This window comes from Bos indicus x Bos taurus, chromosome 2 (assembly GCF_003369695.1).
Source record: "Bos indicus x Bos taurus breed Angus x Brahman F1 hybrid chromosome 2, Bos_hybrid_MaternalHap_v2.0, whole genome shotgun sequence".
Lineage (NCBI taxonomy): Eukaryota > Metazoa > Chordata > Mammalia > Artiodactyla > Bovidae > Bos > Bos indicus x Bos taurus.
Genome location: NC_040077.1, coordinates 122,299,850 through 122,315,075, shown reverse-complemented (window position 1 = coordinate 122,315,075; position 15,226 = coordinate 122,299,850). Strand labels below are relative to the sequence as shown.

General features: G+C 57.7%; 1 protein-coding gene across 1 annotated transcript in view; it reads right to left on the bottom strand.

Annotated features, from left to right (window-relative positions):
- SDC3 (syndecan 3) overlaps positions 1–11,517 on the bottom strand; it is a 38,576-nt gene extending 27,059 nt beyond the window's left edge. The window contains exon 1 of the mRNA XM_027518095.1: positions 11,380–11,517. Within this exon, the coding sequence (XP_027373896.1) occupies positions 11,380–11,517 (138 nt within the window). The remainder of the gene's footprint in view (positions 1–11,379) is intronic.
- Positions 11,518–15,226: the final 3,709 nt, after the last annotated feature.

Genomic DNA, 15,226 nt, shown 5'->3' with positions numbered 1-15,226 from the left:
ACACTGTAAAGCTGAAGTCACAAAGCTCAGCAGTGGATCCTATTGCTTGTAGAAGAGCGGTGCCTGGGACTCTAGAACGGGGAGGCAGGAGGGAAGGGGCTGAAGAAGGGCTCACTGTGCTTGGGAGCTGGGAGGAGAGGTTGGTAAATGATCCCCAGAGAAGGGGACATCTGTGCTAGGTTTTGGAAGATGAGTACGAGTTTGCTGGAGAATAACAGTCCATGGAGAGTGAAGAGCGTGTGGGTAGACTGGAAAGCCAAAGACGTAACCTTGTACTCTGTGCTCAGGGAATAGCCAGGAGTCTTGGGTGGTAGAGCGGTGTGGGGCAAAAGGATGAGGCTAGAGAAGCACCCTGAGAGCACTGAACGGAATCAGTCTGGCATAGGGGCTTCCCTGGTGGCTCAGAGCATAAAGCCTCTGCCTGCAGTGCGGGAGACCCGGGTTCGATTCCTGGGTCAGGAAGATCCCCTGGAGAAGGAAATGGCAACCCACTCCAGTACCCTTGCCTAGAAAATCGCATGGACGGAGAAGCCTGGTAGGCTACAGGCCACGGGGTCACAAAGAGCTGGACACAACTGAGCGACTTCAGTTTCGGTTTCTTGAAGAGGCTAGGAAAAGCTTCCTGGGAGAGGTCAGTGGGAGCTGGGCCTGCAGTCTTCGCACAAAGAGGTAAAAAGAAGAGACACGGTCCTGCCTGGGAGTCAGGAGACATAGTTCTTAGTCCCAGCTCAGCCACAGCCTTGCTGTGTTACTTCACACAAGTCACTGTGCCTCTCTGAGCCTCAACTTCCTTGTAGGTTAAACAAAAAGGTTGGACTGTGCTGTGCTTGGTTGCTCGGTGTGTCCAACTCTGCGACCCCATGGACTGTAGCCCACCAGGCTCCTCTGTCCATGGGGATTCTCCAGGCAACAATACGGGAGCGGGTTGCCATGCCCTCCTCCAGAAAGGATGAACTGCTAGCTCTCAAAGGACCCAAGGGAATGAGGTCATTCCCTTGGCCTCAGTTTCCCCTTCAGGACCATGAAAAAGTTGGACAACAGTGTTTCCAAGGCCCTTCCAGCGCAAATCATCTTTAGTCCTCTGATCTTTCCCCAGTGTGGGCTGGCCTCAGCCCACGGCCCAACCCGAACAGAAAACACGCAACGGAGAAGCCCCATACAGAAGCCAAGAGCCCAAAGCCTGGGCCAGGGCTCCCCCACAGCGTCCCCACAGGCTCGCCCAGCAGGACCTGACTGGCCTTAAATTCATCCTTTCAGGGCACCACCCTTCACAGTTCGTAGCACACACGGTAGCCTGGAGCAGCGCTTCTGTACCGGATAGACTCTGACACTAGACCGGTGGTGTGGCTTAGTCACCAAGTCATGTCTGACTCTTGCAAGCCCAGGAAGACTGCTTGGGTTCAAACCCTAGCAAGTGTGCCACTTACTGGCTCTGTGATCTTGGACATATTTTTCAACCTCTCTGTGCCTCAATTCTCTCTTTTGTAGAATCAAGGCGATAATCGTGCCTCCTTCGTAAGCGTGTAAGGATTAAGTGAGCTTTTATACATGAGACATTAGGCAGGGTGTATCACACGTGGCAGGCCCTCAGCAGGCATCATTCAATATTAACACTACCACATCCATGCTCTCGTTGGCATCACACGCCAGCCCCCCAGGGCAGGATGGGGCTGCACCTATTTTACAGACCAATGTCCTCTACCTTGAGGATGGAACCCAATCCAATGCCTTGCTTTGGACTCAAAGCCCACCTTGTGAGCCACTGGGGTCTCCCATGCCAAGGCACTATGGTGTTCAAATGTTCTGCCCAAAAACATCCTGTGGCACAGGGCCAGGCACCCAGGAGGTGCCCAGTGAACGTCCGTTAAATGCAAGAAGCAACACACTCTCATTAGAAACAGCACACCCTCCAGCAATGGCTCCCCACCCCGTAAGGGAAATATGTTCCCACTTTCACATATGGCTCCCTTCCCCCAGCTGGGAGTTGCTGCCTTTAACCACATTTCAGTTCCCTATTATACCATGACCTTTCCCACCTCTGAGCCTTTGTCCATCTTGATCCCTCTGCCTATCAATCTGCTGCCATCCTTCAAGGCCTGAAACAAAGGACACCTCCTCCGGGGAGCCCTCCCTGATTCCCTAGAGCCAAAAACCAACTTCTCTTTCCCCTGACTCACTTCCTCACCCCCTCACCTAACTGGAAGCTTCCTGTGGTCAGGGACCAGGCTGAGCCCCCTCAGAGTTCCTAGTGCTCAGCACAAGCCAGACACAGAAGGGACATCAGTAAACAGCAGCTAAAAGTGACTGGCAGGTCAGCAGCAGAGTACGGACAAGACCTCAGGCACTGGACTCCCTGCCCAGGAAACTCTCTCCCCAGGAAACCAGACTCGCAGCCCAGCCTCCAACTGGCCTGGATCATGTCCCAGAGGCCAGGACAGAAGACGGTGCTCAGCGTGATGGGCGAGGAAAGGGCACCTCCTACCCTGGCCCAGAAGGAACGACAGACAGACCACCTGAAGGACGCAGGCCTCCTGTCCTCTGCCCAGCCCAGCCAGCCTGCCCTCTCTTCCCAGCTGGGCTACCCCAGGTCAGCTCCTGCCCTCTCTGGCTTCTGGTCTTTCTGAGAGTTCCTCAAATGTGAAGACTGGAAGAGCCACTGGGTCACCCAGCCCAATTGCCCCACTTTGCAGATGTGAAAGTAGATGCTGGGGATGGGGGTGGGAGGTGGGAAGTTGCCCCATAGTCATAGGACAAGCCTGAAGCAGGGTCACTCTGAGACACAACAATCTTAGGGAAAGTATAACCATTAAAACAAGTAAAATACAAGTAACTATTCAGCAGCAGCCTCCTTTTAACTAGCTGCTAACTCATTAACTAGCTGCCCCTCCCCCAGCACTGCTCCTCATCCCAGCCTAGTGAACGAGACGTTACTGGCCCAGGTGACAGAGGAGGAGAAAAGGCGAACTCAAGGAGTCACGGGCCCAGATTCACGAAGCTTCTGTGGCAGAGCTGGGATTCGAACCCGTCGGGGAGGGAAGCAGGGCCTCCTCCCTGCTTCTCTTCAATGCCTGCCCTCACATGGACACAAACCCACCAAACAAGGCTCACCGACAAGAGGCAGGACACACACGAGATACCCCTGCACACCCACAGCCGCCGGCACAGGGCCAGGCCTTCAGCAAGTGCTCAATTCACGTTTGCAGAATGAACAGAGTAGTCCATCAAGAGACAGGCCCCAAGCCGCCTCGGCCTACCCTAGCAAACAACAGGGCATCTCAGGAAGCACACTCCGGCAGCTTGTTAACTGTCTCACCTGAAACACACTGCCTAAGCTCTTGGGCCTCTGTGTCACCATGTGCAAAACGGGGTAACAATACCTACCGCGTAGTCTCGTCGTAAGAACTGGGATAAAGCAGGTTAGGCACGTGGAACTGCCTGGTGCATCGCACGCGCTCTGTAAGGACTGGCCACTATCGCTATCACCACTGCACCTGGCTCCCCAACAGCAGAGCAACTTGAGGGCAGGAACCAAGTAAAACTCAGCAGCGGACACCTCCAGCGCATCCTCGACGGCAGCCTGGCCATGAGGAGTCGCAGTAAACATATGGTGGATGAGCAAACGGTGGGGACAGACATGGGCGCCTGCTCTAGCCACGGACCCTGGAGAGGGCGGCAGTATCTGGGTTCTGCCAGACACCCCAGGAAGTAAGAATAGCCTTCCCCTGCTCCCAATATAACTCCCACCCCCACCTCTCCCGGAGCCTTGCCTGCTCAGTCCCCACACGGCCCCCCAAACCCCAGCCCAGGGAGGCAAGACAGGCCTAATGAGCCACCCGCAGCCCCCTGGTGCCCGCAGTCGAATTGGCAATCAGCTTGCTGCAATTAGATTTCTGAGATCCTGCTGGTGATTGATTCTAAATTACCCTTATTAAAGTCTGGGCTGGTGAGCAGAGCTTGGAGGGTGGGGGAAGTGGGGGTGGGATGGGGGGTGGGGCCTGGCTGGCAGCACAGCGGGGTGCAGAGTTCTGGGAGGGCTTGGGTTGAGGCTGACCCCAGAGGAAAGCAAGCCCATGGCCCATCCCAGAACTGGTGTATAGGCCCTAATCAGTACTATCCCCCACCCCCAACTCCCACCCCTCAGATTTCTCCCCAGCACCCCAAACCCCCAACCCTCATCACTCATCTCAGAAAACCTTGCTCCTGGAGGAGTGTGATGACGAGGTTGGCAACAGGACAGACAGAATCCAGAGTAGGTTGAAAAGCAACCAAACACCCAGCTTCACCAGCACCCAGGCATGTAAACCCTGGCAGGTGACTTGACATCTCCAAGCCTTCTTCTAAAGGGTGGAATGCTACCAGCGTCAGAAGGCTCAAGGAGACCACAGGCTGGAGAATCAGCCCCAATCCTTGGGCAAGGCCCCAGGCCAATCTCCAAGCCTGAGGACTCCCATCTGTGAGCCTGGAAGGCTGCCGGGCTGATCGTCTCTTTAAGGCTCTTCCATCCCTGAGGTCCTATGTAAACATCAACAGTCACCGACTCTGGGCCAGGATGTGTGTGATAAATGGAACGCAGCTGAAGGGCTCCCCAGCCAGGAGGAAAGGGAGAGGGCCCGGTGTCAGCTTGTTCTGGGCCATACCTCCAATAGCAAGGTCTCTCTGGGGTTCCGGGACTAGAAGGGCCTGAAGAGTCATCAAGTCTGATCTACTACCTCCAGACTGGACCACAGGCTGCCAACAACAGCTCCAACGAACCAAAGTCCCAGTGAACTCAGCGTGAGGCAGCGGCAAAGTGCTTCCTCTAATCCGGCCCCAGCCCTGCCTGCTGCAATGGGAGTTCTCGCCCAAGTCCTCCCTCCTAGGGCAGCCCCCACCCCCAGGGCTCTTTGGGTCATCCATGATCCCTCAAACCTGGTTCCCACACTCTCTAAGAGAAAACCTTATCTCCATCCCCCTCAAAAGCAATTCTTCAGTGAGACCAAGAAAGGCACAGGAAAAGAGCAAGACCAAAGCAGGTAAGTGGGAGAGATCGCTCTTTGAAGGAGGAGCCCACTTCTTACCAGGCACCTTATTGTTCTGTATTCTCTTTCTCAAAGAACTCTGAGGCAGAGGTACTCTTAGCTCCTTTTCAAGAGGAGGCAACTGAGGCTCAGAGAGGTTAAGTGAACTTTCCAAGATCACACAGCCAGAAATCAGCAGAAGCAGGATCTCAGCCCTGGTCCAGTGGGCTCTGGGGCCCCTGTTTCTTTCACTACTTCATGTACCCTCAGGTTTGGAGACCGCCCCCCAAAAGAGACATCATCAAGGCCCAGGTGGGGACCCAGGGATGGGAAGAAGGCAGACCTCAGGCAGCTGGGGCATGGAGAACATTCTCCACTGGGTATAAAAGGCTGCCACAGGCATTCCCCGCCCTCCACCCTCTGCAGCCAGGTAGGGAAGGGGCCAGATCACTTGACAGGGGCCACCCTCACCCCATCCCCCAGCCGGGCCCTCAGCCATTGCTGCTCAGACTCCCCCTGTAATCACGGCTTCCTGTTTGGCGCTGAGACTAGGCCTGGTCAGTGGGGGGAGGGGAGCGGACGCCCCTCTGGCCAGGGCCTGCTCTGGAGGGAAGGAGGGGGGCCGGAAGAGAGGCTGACCCAACCTCCTGGAATCTTGGGAGGCTGGGAGCCAAGGCAAGAGGAGGGGGTGTCAGTCAACAAATGTTTACTGGGCAGGCGCTGGCCTGATGTTCCCAGGATGCAGTGGTATGTTAGGGGAACAGCAAGACTCGCCAGGTGGTCCAGCCCAGACCCTGTTCTCTGCTTCAGGGGGCAGTTGCAGGGTGATCAAGGGCCTGGACCCAGGGACAGCTCCTGGCTCCAGCCACCCCGCCTCCCCACCCTATCCCCGACACAAAATCACAGGGCTCCAAGCAGCTGGGCTGGAGCCCAGAACCACAGGGCTTCTGTCCCACCCAGATGTGGTGGCCGCGCCTCAGTGTTCAGACCACAGGCCCCCATCCCCACCCCCCATGGCCCCCTGGCGCCTCCCGGCCCACAGGCACACGCTTGGACCCAGCAGGACTCTCCCAGTCTCACTATCCCTCAATGTTTCACCCCAACTCACCTCCACAGGAGACAACACAGAGCCCCAGTCTGGGCTCCAAAGTTCATGGTTTTGGCTTCCTCCCTTCCTTCACTCATTCACTCTTCATTCATTCAAACCATTCCATTCTGGGCCAGGCACAGTGCTGGCCATGGGAAGAGCAAAGAGCAAGGTAGCCAGAGAGCCTCCCCAAGGTGCTCCCGGTCTATCCAGAAAGTGTCTGACCCTTCTCCAGACTGCTGTGTGACCTCCAAGTCACTCCCTCTCTCTGAGCCTCCGCCATTCAGGCCAGAGGGACCCGTATGTGTAAGAGGACCAGGACTCAGGGATGGGGTGATAGGGACATAGATCGGGATTCCACACAACTTTCTAAGAGTCAGAGAGGATCAAAGGCAGGCCTGGTCATCTGTGCAGACAATCAGCCCCAACACTGGGGGCATCCAGTGGGTGTCCCAGGGGCATGTTAACTTTTTAGACCCTGAGGCTAAACATCCTGAGGCTCTAAACATTCCCCTCTCCTGCGCCATGGTCACATGACTCAGACACAAGCCTCTCTCCCCTACCCCTGCATCTTGTTGACTGCCTGTAGTTTATAAAGCTCTCCCTTGATTCATCCCCCAAGACCCTCAGAAGAGCTCACTTACAGATCACGGAGCCTTGAGAGGCAGTGGGGGAGCAAGGGCTCCAGAGCCAGACCCTTCCCCCACCGACCACACGTGTAGCATCACCACGCCAAGGCTACAGAGAGAATTAAAAGAAAAAAGACAGGGGGCATGCCTGGCCCAGAGCCTGGCAAGGAGCAGGCATTCATGAAGCAGGTAATGTAGGCATAATTTGGGAGTAGGGATGGCTAAAAGAGAAGTAAGAACCTTGCCCAGGATCACGTGGCAAGAGAGATTGAAATCAGGACTGCAACCCAGTTCTATTAGCCTGCCAGGCCCTGGCTCAATCCTGCTCTGCCACTTTCCAACTGCGTGACATTGAGCAAGCTGCTTAACCTCTCTGTGCCTCAGTTTTCCCCATCTGTAAAATGGGGGTTCTAACAACTCCTACCTCCAAAAGTTATCATGAGGATTAAATGAGCCAAAACATACCAAGTGCTCAACAGGCAGGGCTCCCAGGGAGCATTAGCTGCTCTTTGTATTATTAAGCCCTTGGAGGTGTCAATGCTGCCACTCAAATCAGGGCCTCAGCCCCTGTTCAGCTCACCACCTCCCTTCCCCAGCTTCCTCCGTCTGCTCCAGCCTGAAGGAATTCTACTGCAGCCCCCTCTGGAAGGACCCATCCCTTTCCCCTCCCCTTCAGCAGCTCTAGGGGATGGTCCCAGCTCCGAAGGGAGGGCCAGGAGGGAGGCCTACACTCAGCAGGACCTCTAGCTTGCTGGGTGAGGGGAGCTCTGTTTTTACCTTCTCCCCTCCATCATGCCCCTCTCACCCACCCCACCGCTGCCCCAGTATTTTCCAGGTCTCGAGTCCAAAGCTGCCCCTGCCCCAACACTGCCCTGGGGCCTCCTGGGACCCTACACCCCTGTCCATGGGATGGGACAGCCATTTGTTTTCAAAAACACCCCATGCCAAACCCTATTATGAGGGAACAAGAAACACACTGAATTCACAGCTGGGGGACACTGTGCTGCTCTGCAGGGAGCAGAAGGCACCAAGTTCCAATCCCAACCAGCCATGAGAATGGTATGACTTCCCCCCACCATGCCCCCCAATAGCAGTTCTATGCATCAAGTACTGGTCCTCAGTTGACAGGTGAGAAAGCTGAGGGTTGGAACAGGCTACAGCTTGCTCAGTGTCATATGGCACATAGCTTAGCGTAAAACCTCCTCCTCCAGGAAGCCCTCCCTAGGCTCCCTCCTAGAAAGGACCCATCTCTTGAGAGTGCCCTGGCAGGCTGTGCTGGGTCTAGCCAAGGAGTTCATTTTCTCATCACAACATCCCTGTGAGGCTGGCACTGTCATGGTCCCTATTTGACAGATAAGAATGTTGAAAAGGAGAAATCCCTTACTCAAAGTCTCTGTCCCCAAGTCCCTGCCATCTTGGGTGCTAACAATTACGGATCCCTAAGGTATTCCTGTTGTCAGGGCCTGGCCTGGAACCGCCCAGGGGTCCCCCAACATTTAAGTATTAAAAGTGAGGACAATCTCGCCCTGGCAACTCAGTGTTCACAGCCAACCAGAGCAGCTGGGGGGAGCGGGGTAAGGAGCTCCTGGATGCTTGAAATCATGGGGGTGGGGAGTGAGCAGGAACCACCAGGGCTGGGGGCTTCAGAAGAATTCCCTGGGCACTTCCCTGGTGGTCCAGGGTTCAGAACCCACCTGCCAAGGCAGGGGGTACAGGTTCCATCCCTGATCCAGGAAGATCCCACATGCCACTAGGCAACTAAGCCCGTGCACCCCAAAGCCTGTGTTCCACAACAAGAGAAGCCATGGCAATAGTAAGTCCACGCACAGTGAGAGGGTAGCCCCTGCTCGCTCTAACTAGAGAGAGCCTGCATGAAGCAATGAAAATCCAGTGCGGCCAAAAATAAACAAACAAACAAAAGAATTCCCTGAGTGATCTCCTCTTCCCATGGTCCCCCACGCTTCCACTCCCCACACCTACCAGCTCCCAATCACAGAATGACAACCTTGTCAAAGAACAAGAAAAGACCATTTGCCGAGGGTTTACTATGTGCCAGGCACCACGCTAAGAGCTTTACATATTAACCCCATTTGTTCTCCTATCCTTCCCAGTTTTCACAGGTGGAAGTGAAAGCGCAGAGAGGTTAAATCGCTTTCTCAAGATCACAAAGCCATGAACTCCCACCACTGGGAGTTCAAACAAGACTAAGTGATTATCTAAGTCCCTTTCAGCCCTAATCATCCAAAGAACGCACTTTAAAGCCAAAATTTCCAGGATGTCCACACTCTAGGTCTTTCTGGGTAGACTTAAGTATAATACAACAACCGAAGTGACCCTGAAGGCAGATGTCTCTCAGAGTCATAGACAGCTGGCTTCTCAGAGAGAGGATACCAGGACACACACACACACTCCCCAACTCACCACGTGCAGCATGAATGAGACCTGTTACCCCTACTGAGGCCATCCTAGAAGCTGCCCCGTACGTACACACACACACACACAAGCTCCCTTTCAAGCTGGTGAGCACCTTGGTATCACCCTTCCAGGGTCCTTCCCCTGCCCTGAGTCAGCCACTGACCATCCCAGTGATGCCCCTGGGGGTCCCCACCACGGAGGCCACTCCTGAAGCCATCCTGACAGGGCTCTTCTGATCTAATTTCAGTCCCTCCTGATGCAGGCAGCACCCTCTTCTTCTGGTGCCATGCCCCTGGCCCCTGGGCACCACCCATTAACCCTTTGGCTCCCAGGTCAGATGAGTCGATGTCCCCCCTCCTGGAAAGGTGTGAAGCCTGGAGAAGACGGGGCCCTGCTCCGCCGCCTCATCTGGAGCCCCGCCCCTTCTCTCCTCCATGTCCAGCCCCCATCTGAGCCTCCAGACCCCGACCCTGGGGGTTGGCTTTATCTGCCACGCCCACTCCACCTGGCCCTCAGACCTGCCTCACAGAGACCTTTCACTTCACGGTGCGCTCACTTCATTCCTTCCACCGCCTCGTGGCGCACAGACCACGAGCCTGGTTTTACGGATGAGGAAAAGTTCTACGAGGGGCGCGAGCTGCCCAGGGCTCACCCAGCTCGGGGATCCCGCTGGGCTGCCGAGTCTAAAGCATGGCGTCGGCACCCCTTTTCATTCATCTAGACATCAAACATTCACCGAGCTCCTCCTGTGGGCCAGCACACACGGCATCTCATTTAATCTCTCAGGAGGGTGTTATTAGCCCCATTCTGCGGAGGGGAAAAATGGAAGCTCAGACAGGTGAGACAAGTTGTCCAAGGTCACACTACGAATCAGGGGTGAGAGCAAGATTGGAACCCAAGGCTGTGCGATTTTCAAGTCTCTGATTTCTAAGATGGTCTTCCAGAAGTGTAGCTGAGAAAGGGACCCAGTTACCGGGATGGGTTGGATCTCTGTCCTTCCCAGGGACCTCTTTTCCTCACTCCATCTGGGGGAGACCTGGGGGTGAGGCACCCAGCCCACCAGCCCCGGTACTCAGCCTGGCGTTCAACACTTCCCCACCCCACCCCACCCAGCTCAAAGCCCTGAGACAGATGGGGGGTACTGAGGAATAGCATGTCTGTCCGAGATGCCCCTGCCCGACCTCCTCCCATTTCACAGACTGGCCAACTGAGGCCCAAAGAGACTTGCAGGGGCAGAGTAGGCACCTGGCGGGTTGCCTGAGAGGCCTGGGTTCCTCTCACCCTGGGGAATGGGGGATGCCAGGCATAACTCCTAGAACCAACCAAGGGAACTAGAAGTCTCCCCAGTTCATGGCCAGGCCAGGCTCCAGACACGTGCCCATGGGGAACTCACTTGGGACCTGGGTCCCACAAGGAGGAGGAGGCGGCCTTTCTTCCTGCGGCCCCTGATGGAGCCGGGACTGAGCCTGCTGCGGTCAATCAAAGACACACTGAGGGGTCAGGTCATACATGTCTACTCGCGGCTACCCGCACACGCGCGGCTCCCCTGAGAGGTGCGTGCTCCATGCACCGGGTCAACCATACACCTGCCTGCACACGCTTGCACACACACACACCCCCCACAGAGGCCTCCCCCCAACACAGTCACCCTCTGCAAGCACTCTCAGCATGGTCAACGGTCTCCAGCCCGGCCCCGGGTGCACACCAGACACAATGGGTCACCCTGACACGACCACACGCAGGTAGGGCACGAGGCCCCCATCCACGGGGACGGGCTCGTCCTCACGCCTCATCTTTCACGCGTGCACACCCCACGGGTCCCAGCACCCTCCACGGAGCTGGCCACACACGCGGTCATCCTCACCCACCCCCTCAGGTCACCTTCACACAAGTCACCCTCCACCCCTCCCCCTCCCCGGGAAGCCCGTCCCCCCCCCACACCGCCCCCGGCCCTTCTGCAACGACCCTCGGAGGGAACAACCGAAAGCACACCCTTCCCCCCGCAGGGGGAGGCGACCCCATTCCCTAAAAGTGGCCGCGGTCCGGGCACACCCACGAAGCACCAAGCCACGTCCGCTCAGACCCGAGACACGCCCAGCGCGGCCCCGCGCCCGGACCCCAGCCGGGACCCCAGGCCGCCCTCGGGGAAGGGTCCCCCCGCCCGCGGGAAAACTAGCCCCCGGGAGGCAAGGGCGGCCAGGCACGGGCTCCCCGCAGGCCGGCGCGGGGCGCGGGAACGGGAGGCACTCACCCCCGCGGCGCGCCCCGCCAGCAGCAGCAGCAGCAGCGGAGGCAGGAGCAGCCCGCGGGCCCCGGGCCCAGCCGCGGCCCCGGCCCCGGCGCCAGCCCCGTGGGCGGCCCCGGCGCGGTGCGGCGGCCCCGGCTTCATGGCGGCGGCGGCGGCGGGCGCCTTTGTTCCCGAGGCGGCGGCGGCGGCGGCGCGGCCCGGCGGCTGGCCCGGCGCGCTCTCGGTCGGGGCTCCGGCTCGGCGGCCCGGCTCCGCCCGGCAGCTCCGCGCCCACGGCCGCCGCGCCCGCAGGAAGCGTGCGCTGCCGCCGGGCCGCCCCCAGCGCGGGGGGCGGGGCGCGGAGGGGCGGGGCCGGCGCTGAGCGCCCCCCGCCGCCGGGGTCCCTGCGCGCCCCGCGCTCCGCACGCACCCGCCCGCCGCGGGATAGGGGTGCCGAGGAAAACGTGCGACCTGCGACGGGTGGCCGGTTTCGCTGAACCTCGCTCTGGGGACCAGGACCCGCAGCGCGCGCCTCCTCGGGCAGTCGCGGGGCTTGGAGGCGGAAGGACTCCGCGTGGAGGTGCGGAGTACGACCTGGCTCGTCAGAGAGTCTGGGTAGATGAGTCTCATCTGCTTGACCATGGGTACCCTCCCGCTAAGGGTTCACTGACTCTCCCAGGACCCATCACCCCCTCTAGCTGATCCACAAGAGGGGGCCACAGGTCATCCGAGTTCATTGGGCTTTGATGTCTCCAGGACACGGGTGGGCAGCAGGACCACAGAGCAGGCCTCAGTCTCCCCTCTGCGCCAGCGGGTGTTGACCTCTGGGCCCTGTCACTGGGTGGACAGACCTGGCCAGGTGCTTCTTACCCCGCAGCTGTGTGACCCCAGACAGGCGCTGCCAGCTCTCCCAAACTCGGATTCTTCACTGTAGGCTGCAGACCCCTCTGCTCCCAGCGCAGGTGGTGTGAAAAGTATGTCCCAGATGGGGGGTATACCGCGCTGTGGTCATTTCCCCTTGGGTGCTCATCGTGGGTTTCTCTGTGGCTTTTATCTCCGCCTGACATATGATGCACTTCGCTTACCCACTGGGGTCTCCCACCACTACACCGGAGTCCCAGGAGGGCAGCGGCTTGGTTGTCTTGCTCACTGCTCTGTCCCCAGCACTGCTCTGGTGCAGAACAGTGGTTCAGTGCTGATTCGTTGGATCAGTGAATGTGTTTTCCGCTCACTACCATCCACCTGTTTTGAAGGAAGAAGGGTATAGGTATTTATTAAGCCCCTGGTCCATGCCAAGACTTAACATGAGTGACCCCATAAGGTAGGTGCTGTCAATATCTCCACTTCCTAGATGGGAAACCGAGGCCTGGGGAGAGAAGATTATGTGCTGGCCCTGGCCGGCTGAAAGTCTCTGCCCCCAGCCTCCCTTTCCCCAGAGCCAGTGCAGGGCCTGCCGTCAGCAAAGGGGAAATCACTGAGCTGAAACTGGAACAATTCCCCCCAAGAAACAGGAAACTGAAACCAGCACTGATGGCGCCAGTGGGGAGAGTGCCGGGTGTGGACCCGAGGAGCAGACCCCGGCACCAGCCTTGGTTTGGGCCTTCCGGGGGTTTGAGAGGAGGGTCAAAGGACAAAGGTCAGCTCAGCATCAGGTGGAGCTTCATTAGCGTTCCCTGCAAGGGAGCTCACGAGAGCTTCATCCAGATGCCCCTGGACAGAGAGCTGAAGAGGAAGGCAGGGCAACTTCAACACTCTGAGGTTCAAAAATCCCTAGGACTTCTGAGCTCCCAGCCTCTGGGAATCCCATTGCCAACCCTTTAGGGCCTACTTCATAGGCCCCTTAGGAAGATGGCTGGAGAGAGGCTGACAGGGCCCAGTAGGTGGGGAGCTGGTTCCAGTTGAGGCAGCACTGCTTGGAGTTAAAGAGCTCTGACTCAACTGGGCAAACACCTGGGTTCAGGCCTCCATTCTGTCAGTTGTGATCTGGGTGACTCTAGATGAGTGAGTTTACCCCTCTGAGCCTCAGTTTCCCAACTGTAATGTGGAAAACATGACCACACGGTCACTCACTCATTCATCATCCAAAGATAAAGTGAGTGCCGTGGGTGCCAGGCCCAGGGCCGCGTGTCAGGTTGTAAAGATTAAGTGAGCTCTTCTGGCCATTGAACTGGGGGTTCAATAAAGGTGGCTCAGTCATGTCCAACTCTTTGCAATCCTATGGACTGTAGCCCGCCAGGCTCCTCTGTCCATGGGATTCTCCAGGCAAGAATACTGGAGTGGGTAGCCATTCCCTTCTCCAGGGGATCTTCCTGATCCCATGATCAAACCCTGGTCTTCTGCACTGCAGATGGATTCTTTACCATCTGAGCCACCAGGGTGGCTGAGATGATGATTAAGTAAGGGACCCAGATATAAGGATAGTCACTTCCCAGAAGGGCTGCCACAGGCCCAGGGAACAGGTGGGTCTGAGGAGCCCCCAAAGGGCAGACTTGGGGCCAACAGGGTCAGGGTAGGGCGTTTGAGATGCCAGATGTCCGCTCTGTGTAAGGAGGGACTTTGGAACAGCTGGAACTGGCCACAGATGGCACTGGCTACTCTGAGAAGTCGGAAGCACTCTGTCTGGGCAAGTAGACGAGGCTCAGAAAACTAGCCATCAGGGAGGCATTAAGACAGTCCCCATGAACAGAATGGGCATGGCCCACCTTCAGAGGTCCCTGCCAGTTCTGAGACTTCTGGAAGCTGTGGCCCTCTTCCCTGATGTCCCAGGGAGGGGGGAGGCTCTTTGGGCTGGGCAGGCCCTGAGCGCCCCCTGCTGCACCTCAAGAGATACTGGTCCCAGCCCGAGCCCAGCCGGGTCTGAGCCCCTGAGGTCTCATTCTGCCCCTCACCCCTCCCACCTCCCCGACCCCGCGCTCCTTGGTGTTCACAGCTGCACACACTCACAGTGTTCCAGCGCCTGACGTTCCATGCAATCAACACCCCCCTCCCCATGGCTACCTGTGCACTGGAACCACACCCCAGCTTCTCAGGGTCTCCCTTACCTTCAGTCACCATCCACAGAGGCATCTGCTCCACCCCACTCAGAGAGCACAACTCCCGTGGTCCCTCTGGGGAGCCTTCCTGACTCCCTCAGGTGGAGCTTAACCTCCACCCATCCAACCCACCCCCAAGCCAGCAGCCTGAACAAGACCCAGGCTTGCCCTCCCAGCCCTCTCAGTCTCTACTGTCTGTCTCTCCGCGCCCCACTCCCACCCTCCCCCGCCCTAAGTGGGAGGCCTCAGTACCCCCAAAGGACATGGAGGCCTCAGTACCCCCAAAGGACAATGGAGCAGAGCTGACTAGATGCCAGGCACGGCTTAAAAATGCACATCGCCTGCAAAGCAGCTTTATTTCCACTTTACAAGGGATGACCCACAGCCCAGAGAAGTTAGGAGACGAGTCCAGGGTCACCCAGCTGGTGAGGGAGAGCTAAGCTCTTGACCCTGCTCTAAACAGTAACACTGCAAAGCCGGGTCCAGAGGTCTGTCGAGGGAGGCGTTTGATGAGGGAGGTTAAGAGTCGGTGAGGCGATTCACACCGTCACATGGACACAGCCAACTTGTGGATGCACTCAGAGGAGCCTGGAGACCAGACGACCGTGCTACAGGAGCGCTGAACAGCCAGGCCTCACCACCCACCCCATTCAGGCCTTTCTCTGGCCAGCCAGGCTGCCTGGCTCCAGCAAGGCAGCAAAAGGGAAGTGGAGGCCTCTGCTGCGATCTCTCAGCTCCAGGCCTGGAACACAGGAGCTGCTCAGCAATTGTTGCCTGACTCCACCTGCTCCCAGAGGTTTGGCTAAACAGACCAGGTCTTTGGAACTCACATTGCTAAG